This window comes from Simochromis diagramma, unplaced genomic scaffold (assembly GCF_900408965.1).
Source record: "Simochromis diagramma unplaced genomic scaffold, fSimDia1.1 OVJJ01000457.1, whole genome shotgun sequence".
Taxonomy (NCBI): Eukaryota; Metazoa; Chordata; class Actinopteri; order Cichliformes; family Cichlidae; genus Simochromis; species Simochromis diagramma.
The window spans coordinates 63,430-82,403 of NW_024387277.1; the positions used below are offsets into that span (position 1 = coordinate 63,430).

At 41.8% G+C, this 18,974-nt stretch overlaps 2 protein-coding genes across 3 annotated transcripts in view; one reads left to right on the forward strand and one right to left on the reverse strand.

Annotated features, from left to right (window-relative positions):
- Window positions 1-8,600, reverse strand: part of LOC120715748 (aggrecan core protein-like) — a 30,950-nt gene extending 22,350 nt beyond the window's left edge. The window contains exons 1-2 of one of the 2 annotated variants that reach the window (XM_040002853.1): window positions 8,383-8,600; window positions 2,904-3,135 (exon numbers count right to left, since the gene is read on the reverse strand). The gene's annotated coding sequence lies outside the window, so the exon portion shown is untranslated. The remainder of the gene's footprint in view (window positions 1-2,903; window positions 3,136-8,382) is intronic. The other variant, XM_040002854.1, reaches the window with a different exon arrangement.
- Window positions 8,601-11,717: 3,117 nt separating this feature from the next.
- ppip5k1a (diphosphoinositol pentakisphosphate kinase 1a) overlaps window positions 11,718-18,974 on the forward strand; it is a 30,795-nt gene continuing 23,538 nt past the window's right edge. Inside the window, 6 exon segments of the mRNA XM_040002855.1 lie at window positions 11,718-11,847; window positions 15,944-16,461; window positions 17,018-17,213; window positions 17,452-17,542; window positions 17,671-17,756; window positions 18,648-18,802. Coding sequence (XP_039858789.1) covers window positions 16,318-16,461; window positions 17,018-17,213; window positions 17,452-17,542; window positions 17,671-17,756; window positions 18,648-18,802 — 672 coding nt within the window. The 5' untranslated portion in view covers window positions 11,718-11,847; window positions 15,944-16,317.

Genomic DNA, 18,974 nt, shown 5'->3' on the forward strand with positions numbered 1-18,974 from the left:
TTAACATACTTTTTTTTTAAATTTGTATTTGTTTGGCCGAGTGTGTGAGAGAGATACACACTGGAACGTCCTGGAAACGTGGTTACAGTGGAAAAAAGAAGCCAGTTTCTCTCTGTTTCCCTCCCCACCATTGTGGGGTTTTTATTTAAATAAAATGATTGTTGTTTTCTGAACAGAGGCTGCTGCTGTTCTGAGTAAATGAATCGCTGCATTTGCAGCGGGAAGAGGCTGCCGTTAAAACAGCACTATCATTTTTTCTGCTTCTCTTAGTTCAGCCAACATTATTAGCAAACTTGCTCATGAGCCAAATAAATAAATAAATGGCTCTTGTATAAACGATCGGTGAAAGGCTCAGCCTGTCCTTAAACCTTAAACTGGCTCACATACAAATAGACATTTGATATTTTCTACTTTAATTATTTACTCCGTGCTTCATGTTTTCTACTGGTAAACTTTTGCTTTTGGCTTTTTGGAGGAAGTTGGTGAACAAATGGGCAGTAACTGCACGATCTGATTGGATGTCCAGATTTAGCACAGAATTTCACATAATGCTTTTTTTCTTTCTTTCTTTGAACCCCTAAAGCTGGAGGGTCGATGTCTGGGCTAAGTGACAGCTCATTAGCACTGAGTTTGTGTGAGTGGTGCTGGTGGCCAGCTCCACACTGCATTCATTCAGCCGCTGTGGTAAGGTCCACTCCCACAGAGACTGGGCCCATAAGACCAGATCTGTTCCCTGTGAAGCCTGTGTTATGGCAGCTCTGACGACACCAGGTCTGTGTAAACAGCACTGCGTAGATTCCAGAGTCCGCCCTTTCCATCGCGTCCTAACACTGCTCACATTCAGGCCGGAGACCGGAGTGCGACGTGATGGAGGGAGGCCAGTCAGGCCTTTGATCCTGGACAACGACTGAATTTATATTTCTTTACATGAGGCAAAACGTTCATGTGATGCACCAGGTGTAAAAATGTCATGTTTGTTACAGGTGATGACTGTGTTGTTCAACCATGGGAGGAAATTAAGGTGTGAGATAGGTATGGCTGAGCCCCAATACTGTGCTCTTCAGTGAACTAGCTGACGTTAAGTAATGTTCAAATATGGACTCGGAGTTCTGCTTCCAGGTATAGATGCATACAAGATGGTTTGGCCCACCACCCACCACTCTGCTTTACAAAGTCAACAAGGACAGTTTAAAATCCTTTTCCTTTGAAAATACTTTTGGCTGGCTGCAGGAAGGCCATAACTCGAAGATGGCAAAAGGCAGACCCTCCAACTAGGGCCCAATGGCGTGGGGTAGTGGAAGAAATTTTTGGAATGGAAAGACTTACCTTTGTCCTTAGACTCGAGCTTGAGAAATTCAAGAAGCTCTGGGAAAAATGGGTTGTGTACTCCCTTTGTACTGAATAATTGAATATTACCATGATGTAAGAAGATGCTATTACTGGAATTGTGTATGTCTCCTATGCTGACCGTAAGTTTTGTATTCTCATACTGTAAACTGACAAATAAAAAGTTATAAAAAATAAAATAAAATCCTTTTCCTGGTTACTTTTCTTTGACCTTAATGCTAAATGCTAATTGTAAAGGCTGCAGCTTCAGACAGATGCTGAATTACAGTAAACAATAAAAAAGGAAGAATTGATAAGTTTGATAATATTTTTGGTCTAAATGCTCTTTCATTTGCCTAAAAGCAAACACACTAAACTCTGAGAGTTAAAAACAGACCAGCTGACCAGAGAGGCTGTTCTCACACTTATTACTGGGCACGCATGAAAAAAGGGATGAACATGTTGCACTGTGAAAAACAGAAACACCAGTAAGAGCCGAAGAGTCAGTGAACTGGTGCTACTTAATGCCACAGTTCTTCTTCTGGTCTGAGGCGAAGCATCAAAAAATGAGCTTTAAGAAAGAGCACTTAAAGATGTACATCCATGAACAGGAGTAATAAAAGGCTGCAGAGGCCATGAATGACAGCTGAATCATACTGAAGGAAACGCATCACCAAAAAACGGCAGCACATAAAAAAGACGAGAGCCTCAACCAACCCAGTGTTAGTGATGTCATCACTTGTTGTAAGCACGGTTATAGTTGTAACCAGATTTGTTGAAGCGTCGCTACATTGTTACGTGACAGCAGCATCTTCATGTTTAGGTTTTTCCAGAATTACAATCCTCACATTGATCCATTTTCAGGTAGGAGAACTATACTTCCTGAAACCTGGGATTTTTTCACAGCCTCCTCCATGCCACAGGCAAAAGTCCTGGAATAACCCCTGCCTGTCTTACACTGTGGACATAGCGATCTGTTACATTTTTGATTTGATTATACTTGACATAACATCTGGGGTGACAAAAAAAACTGTTATTCTTATTTATGGTCATGATTTTTTGTGTGTGTGGATGACTGAATGTAGTGTAAAGCGCGTTGGGGTCTTTAGGGACGAAGTAAAGCGCTATACAAATACAAATACAAATACAGGCCATTTTTACCATACTGCTGATATTTCAAGCAAACAATACATCAAACGATTTCTTTATTTCTGTAATTCTGGGCTAATACTTGTAACATTCTGAGCTATTTATATGTAATTTATCTCAGGGCTGTTTAAATGTTTACTGTGAGATAACGTATCTTCCTTTAGTGATATTTTCTGTAATTCTTACATACAGATATATAATGAAGACAACACTAAATACAAGTATGCAGATCAGCACCAGAAGGTTAAATAGACTTGAACTTATCTCGGGTTTTCACAGGTATAGTTTATGATGTAAAAACACAGAATTTGTTGTGAAAATAAGATTTAAGGAAAAGCACCCAAATAACATATATGCATGAGTAAGAGCATCCATCCTTCCTCAGAAAATATGCCCGAAAAAGTCTTGCAAAAAAGCAAATTACTCACCTGTTGTAGAAAGACTGGCACACCTGTGGCTGTTAAATCCTTCTTCACGGTGTGCTTCTTGAGCTCCAAGCTGAGAGTTTAAAAGTCCCGGCGAACAGCAGGAGCAGAGAGCTCAGGATGCTCAGCTGTGTGCAGAGGAAGGAGCCTGAAACCAGGTCTGGCTGTCAAACCTCAGGGGGGGCACGCCACCATCAAGCTGCTCAGAATGAGGTCTGGACAGGTCTGATACCTGCTTTCAAAGTAAGAGCACATGGAGCAGATGGTGACTTCAATTGCTTCTCAGAGGCAGGATTGCTGCTGATGAAGTTTTTCAGCCACAGTAAAATGATTTTAGAAGAACTGATAAAAACTCTCGTAGTGGGACTTATCTCTGCACTCCAGGTTTAGTCATAATCACACATTTCACTGCATGGATTTGTTTTCATTATGAATATAATAGAAACATAAGAAGTTCATGTGATGATACATGGAAACCTATAAGCTGTCCCACATGGTTTTGGACAAGTGGTGATGTAATTACTATGAGCCCTTAAAACGGCAAAAAAAAGCTGTGTTGTTGTCTTAAAATAATAATATTGGCATTACTATTCAAGTATGATTTGTAACACTTCAATCAGGGGGTCAGCGAGCTTATTTTAGTTACTTAACGTTATTGTATGTTCTGGACTTTAACTTGTGTCCAAAAAAGTGTCATAGTTATAAAGAAAGTAAAACAGAATCATGCCATGCTTTTATTTTGAAAGAACAGTGCAGGGTTTTTAGGTTGGTTCGTGATTCCTTTGATGGGAGTGTAGAGGGGAAATGGGTGGAGCTGAAAGGATGTGCAGCATCCCACAGACATGGTGAAAATGACTTGGTGATATTCTTCAGCTGATGTTCACAATCAGACGTGTTCGGCAGACGCAGTGTCTCAGAGATGAAGTGACAGTAAATGCGAGGGTATTTCTGAGCCAAATATTTCACACAGCAGGATTTCTGATAAAAAACTAAACCTTTAATCAGATGAAGTGAATAATGGCACCCTACAGATTCCTTATGGTTTTCTGCTGTCCTGACGTCAAACCTGGACTCATTAACGGACCCTGCCATCAGGCCTCACCCCCACCTTCTCTGTGTTTGATTTCACTCCTGAAAAAGTAAAAAGGACCTCTACACTAGGAACAAAGCTGCTCTTTCACTGCTCGTAGGGCAGAAATTACAGAGCGTTCACATGGCTAATGTGTTGGTGCCATTGACACTCATGATTGGGATCTAGCTTGAGTTTGAGTAATGATGGTAATACTCTTTTCCTCCAGCAACACAAATTATGATTTTAACAGTTTGCTGCTCAGGTGTATGAATGCTGTGATGGGAGGCTGATGGATGCAGAGTGGGAGCACTGGCCTGACTGGATTTGAATCTGAATGGTGTACTGTAACCAGACTGCCTGGATTTTGCTTCAAAGAGGAGGGGGAGGAGGCCCCGGCTGCGCCTGTATGCCCGGAGTTTCAGCACTTGTCCCTGTTTTCCATGTTTAGAGTTTTCCATTTTTAGGCTATTTATCCACAGTCTTTGGAACGAGGTGTGTCTACAAGTTGGGCTATTAATGCTGGACCCAGAGTGAGGTAAGATGACCAAACTGTAAGACTCAAGCCCTACGCTGGAAAACTGTCATCAACCTGAAGAAGCAGCTTTGTAATGCAGTGACATAAGAATAACGGTAAACTGTGAGATATTCATGCACCTGCGGCTGTTACAGGCACATTATAATTGTAATTCTGTCGTCTCTGAGCACACACACACACACACACACATCATGGATCGATGACAGAGTTTCGGTTCAATCCTTGGGGATCAGGAGACATTTAACTTTATTCATAAGCTCCTTTCACTGCAAAGGCCACCTTAGACAGTGCTGTTGTCTGAGAGTTGCATGACACAGAATAAACCAGTTTGCTTTGTCTTCACCTCTCTGTGTATGTACGCCACTTTGCTGAGACTGAAATAAAACTGAGCACTCAAGGCTCTATTTGAGTCCAGTTCAGAGTGCAAATTGAGCAGAAAGCACTGTATAAGTACCAGGCCACTTAACATGTAACAGCTTTGTAGGAGGTGGTGACCTGTGAGTGAGTAGATCCCCTGTGGAAACAATCCAAACCTTCACACTCTACCAGCTGAGTTATACCGACTCTTTCTCAGGCAGAACATCACACCGTAATATTTCCCAAAGAGAAGAAAGGCCAACATGCAAAGAAAAAGCAATGCTTACAAAAATACCTGTGCATGTGGATTGGGCCTCAATTTATGCATGTGTGCCCTAACAGAGAAATGGTGAGACACTATAGTCTCTCATGTGGTGATTAAAAACACATTTGTATGGAGCAGCTGCTGTTGGAGATCAGTCGGCAGGTGCAGATGGCACAGTGCACAGAGACCATGCCTGAGTCCAACTGAACATGCCGGGCCCACCTTATCAAATGGTCACTGTACTCTACGAACTGGACTCTGCAGGTCAAACGCTCTTGTGCACTCAGATCAGCTGATCTGGGAGAGGGCGCTGCTCTGGTGGCGATCAGCAGGTTGTCTCATTGACCACGGTACAGATCACCTAGTGTGAGTCACTCTTTGTCTGTGCTGGTTCTAGCTACAACTGACCATGTCTTTGGTACTGGTTCAGTCCAGAACCAGGAGCCTCAAACCTTTTGAATTTGACAAACTGGAGAATAAATTTCACATTAATTTTTTTTAAATCACAGTTTCAGTAGAGCGGCTTTAGTTTGCAACTCGTCCTTGTTTTCCTGTGTTAAAGGAAATAGCCATCAGTGTTTCAGCAGGGAAGCCCTTATGAAGCTTTTTTTAGCGTTTGTTCATTTTTTAGTTGTATTTGTTTTATTCACTATGTGAGCTGATATTGCATTTCAAACAAAGAGCAAAGAAAAAGCTGATAAAGCTTCACCTGTCCTCAATGAATGTTTTACTTTAACACAGACACAGCTGTTATATATGTTTGATGGGTTTCGAGCTACTTCCATTTGATCTTTTGAGACCTGAGAAGCTGTAGTCAGGAAGTCTGCCCTCCAGTGCTTTTGTTAGAAACCCCCCCTGGAGAACTTCTCCTGGAAGCAGAGCCTGTTTATTTTTGCTTGCTATGTGGAAGAGTGGAACTACAACAAATCTCTTGTTGGAGTCTAAAATTTAATCCGGTCAAACAGAACAAGTTAAATTTGATGTTTTGTGTTTATTTTTGGATTTTTTTAGGAACTGAGGTGTTGCAGAGTTTACAGCATCAAGCTTAAAAGGAAAAACAAACACCGGCATGAAGTGACTTTGGCCAAGGACTCTGTAGTCCACAGGAACACAAAGTGTTTAGTCAGTGGGAGAACATTTACTAAAAGAAAACTATGTGCACACCACATCAAAATAAAAGGAAACGTTTTATTTCACATTTGTGTGATCAATAGATCCCCAGTTTGATCCCGGGAGGAGTCCAAAACAGGCAGCCCAAAGTAGCATTAGGCATCTTCTTGATCATCTTCTTAGAGGGACGCTACCAAATCTGGGTCAGGCACATTTGATGATGATTGAACTCATGTGGGGGGTTTTTAAATGCAGTGCAAAAAATAAAAATACACACATATATATATATATATGTATGTATATATGTGTATGTGTATATATATATATATACATATATATATATATATATATATATATATATATATATATAAATATGTAGAAGGAAGGAGGCCAGGGACTAGTGAGTGTCAGCACCACAGTCCAGGATGAGACAACAAACATCCACCAATACATCAGGAAGATGGCCCCAACTGACCGCGTGCTCAGTGAATACCTCAGGCAGCAGAAACTCAAGAAAGAAGAGGAACCATCATGGAAGGACAGGCTCCTGGTATGTACCACCAGCAGATAGCAGAGGTGACTGACATTCAGAAATCCTACCAGTGGCTAGGCAAAGCTGGACTGAAAGACAGCACAGAGGCACTAATCATGGCAGCACAAGAACAAGCTCTGAGTACAAGATCCATAGAGGCTGGGGTCTATCACACCAGGCAAGACCCCAGGTGCAGGCTGTGTAAAGATGCCCCTGAGACAATCCAGCACATAACAACAGGGTGCAAGATGCCAGCAGGCAGGGCATACATGGAACGCCATAACCAAGTGGCCGGCATAGTATACAGAAACATCTGTGCCAGGTATGGCCGCAAAGTCACGAGGTCAACATGGGAGACGCCTCCAAGGGTGGTGGAGGATGACCGAGATAAGATCCTGTGGGACTTCCAGATACAGACGGACAAAATGGTGGTGGCTAACCAACTGGACATAGTGGTGGTAGACAAACAGAAGAAGACGGCCGTAGTGATCGATCCCAATGACAGCAACATCAGGAAGAAGGAACACGAGAAGCTGGAGGAGTACCAAGGGCTCAGAGAAGAGCTGGAGAGGATGTGGAGGGTGAAGGTGACGGTGGTCCCAGTGGTAATCGGAGCACTCGGTGCGGTGACTCCCAAGCTAGGCGAGTGGCTCCAGCAGATCCCGGGAACAACATCAGAGATCTCTGTCCAGAAGAGCGCAGTCCTGGGAACAGCTAAGATACTGCAGGACCCTCAAGCTCCCAGGCCTCTGGTAGAGGACCCCAGCTTGAGGGATAGATGGAGACTGTTTCCTAAATCTAAAAATACTTTTTAATGTGTCATCATGACAGTGTAGTCACAGTTTTGTCAGCCAATATATCATTTTAAACATCCAGCTACCTTCCCGTTTAAATGAGATTGGGTAGTTAATCTGTTTATGGTGTTTGTCACAGAGCTGCGTGTCCTGTGGAGGACAGAGCAGACCTTCTTCTGCTGGGCCAAAATCACAGCTAATAAAACACAAGTTCCCTCAGCCAGACCACTGCTGGGTCCACTCCCAGAGTCACTGATTACTCTATCAAGGCACTACTGTTGAGACATGTGTCCCCACCCTTTACAAGAAGTCTTATAAGTGTTTTGTATGACTTTCTGACCCCAAACTCATTGAAGTGGGCCAAACAGGATGTGTTTACAGGTAGTGGCAAAATAGCTTAAAGCTACTCTAGCTTCTTCATAAAGGGAACCCTTTGGATAACTAGCACAATTTTCACCTGTATTTATTTTTATTTTATTTCTTTTTTTCTAGTATATGCAAAAAATATAAATGAGGAAGTCACTCTACCTGTTTAGACACAGGCACAGTAATGAATAAACATAAATGATTTCAGGTAATTTTATAACGATATCACTAATGGCTACCGCAGACCTGATTATTCACAAATACGTTTCTGACCTGGTATTTTGTTTCGGCCATAAATGGCTGCATGTTTGGAAGAAAGGGTGGAGTGCTAAGCTATTAGCTGATGCTAACAATGGTTAGCAAGTGGTGCGTCCATGTAGGGTGCATGCACAGACACACATAAACAGAGTAGCTAAGTAAGATACAAATATAATGCTTAACTTTCACTCACCAAAAAGCAGAAATCTTCTTCCACAATATGTCAAACATTTGTTCTATCATTCATTTTAAAAAATCAACCAACAGCAGGCCCAGAGCCGCAATTTCATGGAAAAAGGCCTAGAAAACAGCTGTTAGCTAGTCTACACCCATCAAAGTGGCCACAGCTAAACCAATAAGCTTAACCAGTATCCAAATGGTAGACTTGTGAACTTTTGGGACAAATCAAATATCTTACCTTGTGTTATCTCGTAAAAAAAAAAATTCACCCGTTGAACAGTTGACATTTGACATTTTAATACTAGAGTCTATGGGAACTGGTTCACTTTCCATTGGTTCACTGCGATGGCCAGAATCCTTATAAGAATATTATAGTGAAATTATAATAGAACAGATGGTTAATTGGTGTTTCTGAACAACAGTCAGTTAGTGGAATTAAACTTCTGAGGTGTCAGATATTTAAATCATTATTGGGGGATTTTTTAATGCTCATTTCAAGATATCATCTCTATCAGTGATGAACTGAAGCTTATTGTTGCAATCAACCTGTGCTATGATCTCCAAATCCACGGTAGGATACACTGATTGTGTTTTTCTAATAAAAAGAGGAAATCCATCATCTTGTTCAGCGACTTGGAGACAGGAAGCACAGCAGCAGCAGGCTGGTGTCCAGCGGCACAAAGACTGGATCTGCATTCATAATGAAACCTCTTGACGTGCGCTGACCTACTGCTGTAAGTCACAGAGAGTGTAACGCCCCTGACTTCGGCAAATGGAAGCCATATGAGGGTGGAGGGCAGCAGAGGCCTCCTCACAGAGGGTCTTTGTGGCAGACGCTCGTAGTAGTGAAAGAGAATACGATCATTTAGATTTATTTGAGTGTGTGTGACAAAAGATGTCTCTTCACCTGACAGCCCGTTTTACTCTGTACACTGACAACTAAAAGGTAGTTTTATTTTTTACCAGCAATATTTGTGGATGTGGGCGCCCCCACTCCTCTGCACGTTCGCTTACAGAAGAGCCTTGTTACCACCCTGTTGAGCCTGCTGTTAATAAAATGCTCTTTTCATAGCAGTCCTCTGCAACCGCCCATTGGCCTGGACACAAGTATGTAACCGAGTATCCCGTGGTTACAGGGTCCTGTCTGCACACAGTGGCTCAGAGAAACACTGACGTCAAAGCTGGCCCTCACATCAACAGCAGCGGCAGGACGGAGGTTTTGTTCCAAGAGTGCAGGGTCACCTTTTAAAAAGGCTGAACCTCTGAAATGAAGGGATTAAACATCTCTAATTCCTGGAAGGTGTTTTTAAAAGCCTTGAATTCAAGCTGAAAGTCTGCACTTCAATCACACCTTGATTGATTTAAAATTCACTGCGCTGGTGCACAGAAGCAAAATTGCAAAAAGTTCATACTTTTTAAAAAAAACATATATGGTTTTAGATCATCTTCTGTATGTCCTCCTGTCCTGACTCCTGTTGGGTTTCATGCTTGATGCCTTCATTCAGCAGCCTTATGTGGAATTTCCATGTTCTCCGTGAGCCTGGACAGTCTGAGCAGTCCAATGCTCAAACTGACTACACAAAGTTGTGAGTGTGAAGGAACAAAGTTTTATTTCAGTACCTCAGAAAGTATAAGGCCAGCTGACGCTAGATCCCATCAGCAGTAAGTGCTGTAGAACAAGACACTGACCTCCACAAGCTATAAGAACCACAGAATATGAAAATTATATTAAATATTAGTACTTTTATTTACAACAAAATCAATTAAAAAAGAGACAAATGTTAAAAAAGCCCCGGTGCATGTGGCTTGCCAACCCAGCCAGACTCATGAGAAAGCAGCCTGTGGCTTCAGTGGTCCTGCTGGATTCAGAAACCAGCTTCCAAGATTACAGAGGAACAGGTATTTGCTAGATACTAAAACCTTGTAAACCTTGCCAATCACAAAGGGTTTTCCAGTTTTCCACTCGTAGATCAAACATGTTTGTCACTTTGTATTATCAGCCCACAACAGGCACCCAAAGGGCCTCTCCTAGAACCCTCCGTTAGGACAGGAACTGAAGAAGATCATTCTTTTTCCCATTCCCGTTTGTGAAGTTGAGGCCTGAGGTCGAGGCTTACTGTTCCCAGTAGTTCTCCTCTGTGTTCCTGCCTGTTGACCTGAGACCTGAAGTTTAGGGTGGGACCTTTAGCCAAAACTCACCTTCTTCCTCTTTGCCCTTACCAGCTCTGTGCAGCTCTCTTTCATGCTTCTCATTATGGAGGAGTAAAGGGTTTGGATTCCCAGCAGTCCTCTTTCCCATTCCTGCTTTTTGAAAAGCAGAGGTCTGGGGTTGAGGGAGCAGCCTCCTCTAATCTCTGTCCACAAAAGGTACCAGTGGAGTGGGGAAAAGACTGCCAACAAGAGTAGTGACAGGAGCATGTAAGGCTACTCTCCTGCTGGAAGTCTTCTTCTGTGACAAGAGAAAGAGGCTGACATTTATAGAATAGAATAATCCTTTAATTGTCCCACAAAGGGAACTTTGGGTGTGACAGCAGCAAGAAAGACACATATACAAAGAAACAGGACACAGAACAGAAACACGCACAATTTTTACATATTTACATCAAGGACAATGGTTACCAAAAACAGAGTACTGTACTGTTATTAAATTAACTAAAGTTAAATACAGATAAGAGGCAACTCCTGGTTATAGTGTGAATCGGTTGATAAAATAGTGCCAAGTTACAGCACTGATGTAAACATCTATGTTTGTTGGGAGCAGTTCTGATTGTACAGTCTGACAGCTGCAGGGAGGAAGGACCTGCGGAAACGCTCCTTCATGCATCGAGGATGCAGCAGTCTGGCACTGAAGCAGCTCTGCAGTTCAGCAGCATTTATATGCATGGGGCGGGAGACTCTGTCCATCAGAGATGTTTTTGAGTCCTTTTAAGTCCTCATCCATGGAGTTTTACCCAGAATCCTCGCTGGTCCAGTAAAAATAACCACTGCTTCAAAAATTAAATACTATAGTAAATATCACATAATATTTCAATCTTATCAGACAGGCTAACTAACTGTTTTGAAATTCTAAAAAACATTTGCCTCCTCCTCTTACGCTCTGGAAAAAAAACATAAAAAGAGTTCATTAAGGTAAAAAAAAACTTTAAGATAATTGACAAAAGTATTTGCTGGTCTGCCTTCACACACATATCAACCTGAGCGACATCCCCTTCTTAATTCATGGGGTGTAATATGATTTATTGGTATCAACGCTAGAGGACGCTAACGATCCTTTTTTTTCGTTGGGCTGAGTGTCCCTCATTGGCACACGTGATTTGTTTTTACGTTACGCCTCCCAGGAAGTTCGCTTTTCTGATTGGCTGATTCACACGCTCATCGGCCTATGTCAACCTGAGAAAAATAAAAAGATTGGTTTCACATGCATACTGTCAAGGGACGGAAGAGAGCCGATGGCAGTGGTAAATCTTCCAGTAACACCGTGAGTTCACACTTTTGTCCTGAAGCCCTGAGAACGGGAACGTGCTTGGCATGTAGCTGGTGTTAGGCGTTACCACCGATAGTTGCCGGGCTGGTTGGACTGTGCTTCAGATGCAGACAGAATGGCCTTGGGGAGACTTGTTTACATTGGCGAGCCAGCTAGCTGAATGCTAACATTAGCTAAATGTCAAAATGAAAAATGAGAAAAGTAACGGCACCTAACGATAATTTCTTCGCCGAGTGAGGCTTTTGTATTCAACCAGCTTTCGCGGTTTGGGGTTTAAATATGGATATTAATAATGAGTCACGTTTATGTAGCCTACATTTCGGGACAACAAGTCCTTTTGGCATACAATGGTATTTAAAGTCGGACCCTTACATGTCAGGGGTCGTTCATGCGAGCTGTCCGTCAGTTGGCTCTCTCCCGCCTTGGGTGTTATATTCATGTAGTTAAACCCATCAGGCCTTCTTCCAACTCGAACCCGAGCCACTAAAACGTCTTTCTCCATGCTAATAATGCAATCTCTTCACGTAGTTAGTATCACTGTGTTTAGCTGTGTCGGTAAAGCAGGGGCGAGCAGGTTGTTTTTACTGACACACAGAACCAAGAACCGGTTTGGTGGAGCCCACTGTAAATAAGAAAACTATATTCAAACATATTACTTTCATTCAAATTGATTTTCGATATCCTGTGCTGTGCCCTTGTAACGATGATATTACATGAAAAGGGGCGCTGGAAATAGTTTTGTATACATACTTTCTCCACTATTGTGCAAAACTGGTATTTAAATCATTGAGGAACAAAGTAGCAACACTGCAGTGGGAAATTACAGCGTTAAGCAGAACTGCATTAATACAAGTACAGTGTAAAGTAAATGCAGAGCGAGCTATTTGCCAGTATAATCTTGGATCACAGGTCAGCAAAATAATAACTTGAAAATTATTCGAGTGGAGCACAAAGTACAACATATACTCACAAAATACAGTAGAGTAGAACTGTAAGTGTATCTAAGGTGTACTTTAGTACAATACCCGACTAAATGTACTTGTCTCATTAAATATGTCTAATGTGATACTGAAATTCATTTGTTTAGGTCAGAGCAGCAGCTGATGGTGGGTAAATCATCTAATAGCTTGTCTATAAACTGAAAACATGACCTGACAAAGGTCTAGTTTCCCCTGACAACAGACTGGCACGAACGACATCGTGTTTATTATCAGTTATTACAAAGAAAAGCATCAACTTCTCATATTTCACTAGAAGGGACCAAGAAATATTTTTGCCCTTTTTTTCTTCTCTTCAGAAATTGAACATCAGTATTGTTTGCTGTACTTCAAGTGTCACCTGTTTAAGACATATTGGTTTATTCTTTTTTTTATAGGCTAACTTATTGGTAATACAATCAGTGTTACTAAGCAGCAGTTTATCTCAAAGCTTCCATACATAACCATCTGCTGATCACAGGGGGTGAAGATTTGTCAGGAAATTTTTCAATTTATCACGCCCGCTCAAAAAATAAATAAAACCAAGTCAAGAGGAGAACCTTTGCTCCCTTTATAGAGAAGAAACGAAGGTTTATATTCTCTTCAGCTGTGCTGCTATCAGCAACATCAGCATTTGGCAGTAAAAAGTATCTACACACAGTCTTAGGCTTACAATGTCGTTTAAGTGGTGTGAACCTCCACTGTCGAGTGCCTTGGCTCCCCATTAAACATTTAAAGGAAGCTGGAAACTCACTGATATGAAAAGAGTTTTATCTAAACAGATTGGGGAGTCTCTAATTTTGGCAAATCCCAAAAATTAGGAAAATGGCAACTATGAAGAAACATAATAATGCTGAATTGAATTCTTTTGTTGGTTGCTTTGTTGAATTTGAGCCAGCTTCCTCCTCCCAGCCGGAGTTAGTGGTGCTAATACTTGCATCAGTATTAGAATTGCTCTGAATAATCTATTAATGACTTCAGTTCATTGCCCCCAAAACAAAAAGCAACAACAGTATTTTTTTTTATCTTTGTAGATTTAAAAACGAAACGTATTCCCAGGCTTAAAGCTTTCCTACATGTTTTTTTTAATATTCGGGGTCTTTACATATCACTGGGAATGATTTGGAGCATTCTTTTTATACAGGACCGTTATAGACAGTCCTGTTTCAGGCCGTAGAAATGGACTAGTTAAGGAAAATTGTCAAATAAATCAGTAATGAAAACTAAAGCTCTGTCACATTTAAAAACCTGTGTAAAATGAGGGGCAGCAGGGTTCAGCTCACAGCAGCTCGTTGTTAAACTGTGGAATTTAAACTAAGACTAAATCACCTCAATAGTCTTATGAAAAAAAAACAAAGGACTTGATGACCTTGGTGTTCTCAGTGGGAACTGCAGCCCTGCTGGTAGCTGGAGTAAGCAGGTGAAAGGAGCAGATTAATGCTCAGGCTCTCACACACTCATCCACTTTGGTATGAAAACAGTTTAATTTAAATAATGAAAGCGTGAGAGTGAATTTCAGCAGAAATGCAGTATTCATCAAAACAGGCTCGACAGGTGCTGCAGTCATGCAAAGCTGTCTTTGAAATGTGTATCTGTGAGTACCTCTGTGGGTATCTGTTTGTGGATTATTATCTTAATATTTCATGTGTAAAATGTTCAAAGATTGTCCCTATTTTTTAATTAGCTTAATTTTTGTAACAGTACACAGCTCAGTTTATTATTATTATTATTATTATTATTATTATTATTATTATAAAACATTACAAGGACACCCAGAAAATTGTGATTTTGTTTTTTACCACATGTCCACAAATATAGATTTAAAACCAGTACCCAGTATATTTTTCAATATAAGAAATGCTCTGAATACTCAGTTCAAATGCTTCTTTTTTCTTGAATGGGTTCTATGTGATGTCAGTAAGAGCTGATATTCCTTATATGGTCATCTGGGTTCACCCTGCTGTTTTAAAGTTTCCAATTTAAAAAAGAAAAAGCTGTTTTAAAAGGATGGTGCAGGCAGATTAAACAGCGTGTTTAAGATGGTGGCAAACTGAAGGGCATTATTACCATCACATTATGTCCAGTGAAGATCAGTATCCATTAGTATGGATTCCATAGTATTGTATACTATAATATAGTATTCCATGGAATCCATTAGTATGGATTATTGTGAGCATGCAGAACAACTCCAGGGGAGTCCGAGCTGCAAACTAGCTGTCCCTAAAACGATTGAACAACAACAAAATCTCTGTGGCGTTCTGCTTGCTGTCGTGTTAATTAATGAAAGCCGTTACGTAAGAGCAGTGAGTTTTCAGGTCACTGGAGGCTTAAAATAAACAACCACACTCTGCAGAGAGAGCTTGGCCTTTTTGTGTGTGTTCCCTGACTTTGAAATCCTCAGGCATTTGTGTAATCGAGTACTGGTTCGTACTCTCATTGGGAGCCTTTGCAGCTTTTGCCTGAGTGACTGTGCCTGCTGCTGAAGTGGTTTGTTGATCAGCTGTGTCATCTAGTGCGCCAGGGAGTAATGAGGAGTTGTGGTCTGCTGACGTTCCCTTGCCCGTGACCGGCTTATGTTGGGCAGAACAGAGCTGACGGCCAGCACCAGGCTGCAGCGTCACTTTAATGTGTAATCCAGTAATGACGAGGCTAATTCTGCTTAATATCGGGTGAGATTTGGAGCGTTAGGCTTGATGTTAATTTTTCTAATAAACACAAAGTTGTTATGGAGCTAAAAGACTAAAATGAAAACTTTTAAATCAAACCACTGTTTGAATATTGGGCCTGTGGGGGAATGAACAAAGGATTTAGTCAGTTTAACATGTCTGGATTCATTTAATAATCTTGTTTCAATGTTGGTAAAAAAAAAAAAGAGTTTCTATGTGTTTTTGCACACTCAGCAAATTGGCTTATTAGAACAACGCTTCCAGGACATGCTGACCACCACGAAAGTGAAATGAAATCATGAGCTAAACATAGTGTGACATTTATAACAGCTAATATTTGTAACCTGGTAACAAACAGACTACAGGCAGTGCAGATGAGCATTGGTCTGCACTGTGAAGCACAATCTCATAAGTGTAGCTTTCATGTTGTGCTCTCATTTGTTGCAGGACTGTCAAGTTTGCGTACAAATGGACGACGGGACCGTCATTACACAAGTGGAGCCGTAGCTCGTTGCTGGAGACTCTTGTGAAATACGAGCGAGCTGTTTAACACGTGAGTTTGCTGAATGAAGAATGAAATGCTCGAGTGAAGTCGTCACCACGGAGGACCGGCCTGGACCATAATTTCCTACAAAACCTTTTATGCTGGAGTGCCCTTTGTTCAGTCTCGCCTTGCCGCTCTGCCTTGCCCGCCTTCGTCCACCGTCTCTGCTGCGTCTCCCCGGCAGAGCAGTCCCATCCCTCTCCCCAGGCCTGGCTCCGGTGGCGTGTTGGTGTACGATGGCGCGGCGGGATGCTGAGGGCTGCCGTGGGGGACTGTGATGTCAGAGCCCAACAGCCCGGGCGAGAGCCGGTGTGGCGCTCCCAGATTCTTCGTGGGCTGCGAGGACGATGAGAGCGAGGTCCTGGAAGATAGCATAAGGACAGATATGGAGCTGTATGAGGACGGCGAAGACACAGACTCGGTGGGTGACTCTCCCGTCACAATTGATTGTCACTGATTAGTCAGCAGCAGGAAGCTCTAAGCTATCATGTTGTAACCATGGCAGCCGTAGTGACCAGTATATCCATGGCTTTTGACCAGTCGATTACTTCAAAATAATCAAGTCATTGATTCATTAGGACTTAGCATGACTTTGGACGTAGTGATACTTGATGCAAATATAAAATAGAGCTCTCCTTTATGTTAGGTTTTACAGTTTAGTATAATTAGCTAATTTCTTTAGCAGATGCATACATGTAAAGAGATGAGAAGTTTCTAAAAGCCACCATAGTTTGTATTTAGCTTCGATTAAATACATGTAGCTATGCATGGATTAGTGAGGTGGACAGATGCTGACAGGGGATAGAAAGTAAAGTAAATTTTAGAACTTAATGAAGGTCACAGAGTTGGTGATATTAAAAAAAAAATAATTTAGTCTTTTTACAGATGCACTTTTAGAGAATAGATTTGCTGTTGATTTCAGTTAATGTACGTAGAGCCGAAAGTTTAACCGGCGTGCTCTCCTCTTCCTCGTTCAGCCCCCAGAGCGACAGATTGTCGTGGGGATCTGTTGCATGATGAAGAAGTCAAAGTCCAAGCCGATGACCCAGATCTTGGAGAGGCTTTGCAGGTTCGAGTACATCACTGTGGTCATCTTCCCAGAGGACGTAATCCTCAACGAGCCCGTGGACAAATGGCCTCTTTGTGACTGCCTCATCTCCTTCCACTCCAAGGGTACAGTGCCCTCCCCAGCTGAAACACACATGCAAAAACACAACAGACTCATTGTGCTTCTTGCTTCCCTGCTTCGTCACATATTGATGATGTTTGTGTGACGTAGCACACATTCTGCTGTGTTTATCATCTTATAAAGTTCCCAAGCATTCGCACACTGAGCTGAGTGGCTGTCTTATAGTGAAGATTATGGTTTAAGAGTCTGTTTCAGGTTTCTCTGCATGTTTGTGTAAAACAGGATTTCCGCTGGATAAGGCCGTGAGCTATGCCAAACTAAGAAATCCTCTGCTCATCAATGACCTGAATATGCAGTATTACATACAGGACAGGTGCGCTCTTTTACTGAAACTATCTACTTCCATCATTTGAGCTAAATACACGTGAAGAGAATCAGGATATGTGAAAATAAACAGCCAGTGCTTGTTCCTCTTTTTGTTTCTTCATTTGATTTTGACAGGAGAGAGGTGTATCGCATCCTGCAGGAGGAAGGGATTGATTTACCACGCTATGCTGTGCTGAACCGTGACCCCGATAAACCAGATGGTCAGTCTCCTGCTGATAACAAGTCACTACATATATGCACTGAGAACATTTGTGACGATGCAAAGAGTACATGTTTCAGTTAAAGGGCCTCTTTCAGGTCCCGTCAGGTCTCTGCTGGACCTTATTCCCCCTATTTGTTACAGAATTTTAGATGCTGCATATCTACTGTATATAGTTTCTTGACCTCTACTTGTTTAGAGGTCAAGAAATGAATGAGTTAAGGTCATATGGCTATTTGTTTTGTTGTTGTTCTTTCTGGGCAAGTATTAAGGAAAGGCTTTTAGAAGCAAGCTTAAGCATCATTTGCTCCTAAAAAGTAACTCCACAGGCTGTGGGAGTTCACCAAGGGAGTCGGGGCAGGTCTCACTTGTTGTTACAAAGTTACAGTCTGTTTCATGGTTGCCAATAACAGCGTTTCATACGTGATAAAAATGTTGCCACCATTAATTCTAAAACTTTAAAAAGCTCAGAAAAACAGCCCAAGCGCCCGTTGTCCATGCAGCATCCTTGAGTCTGTTATGTAAGGCTGTACTTGTGTTTTTCTTAGCTGAAGGATAAATATAGCATCAAATTTGAAGCAGTCACAAGTGTCCCATACTTAAGTGCTGTGGTATGTTGGCTCTGTCATCCAATTCCCGTTTAAACACAGTGACACAAACTCTCCTGACTGATGAACGGTCAGATGTCTTAAGTGTCCTTATCCTTGACACTAATGACTGTTTTTTTTTTTAAATGAGTGATGAGTATCACGTGGTCGAAAGGGTAGAGCTGCTTCACAGGGCGCTAGAGTAAACACAGGCAAGGTGAAACGTCATGTGTGTAATATTGGGTGGTAATGAAAAGAGGCTGCGTGCTAAACAGATGCATTTGATCTGTGTGTGTCTGTCTCAGAGTGCAACCTCGTAGAAGGAGAGGATCATGTGGAGGTGAACGGAGAAATCTTCCAGAAGCCTTTTGTTGAGAAGCCCGTGTGTGCCGAGGACCACAACGTCTACATCTATTACCCCACATCGGCTGGTGGTGGAAGCCAGCGGCTCTTCAGAAAGGTCTCTGATTTGGCCCTTGTGGCTTTTTTCTTTATAAATAAGCGTTCCATGCAATGTGGTTAAAGTATGGAAAGAAAGAACAAAAACGTTTTGTTGTTGCCAGAAGAATTAAAAAAAAAACCCAGTGTCAGAAATGGACCAATCAGAGAACACGAAACAGAGAGTGCATTTT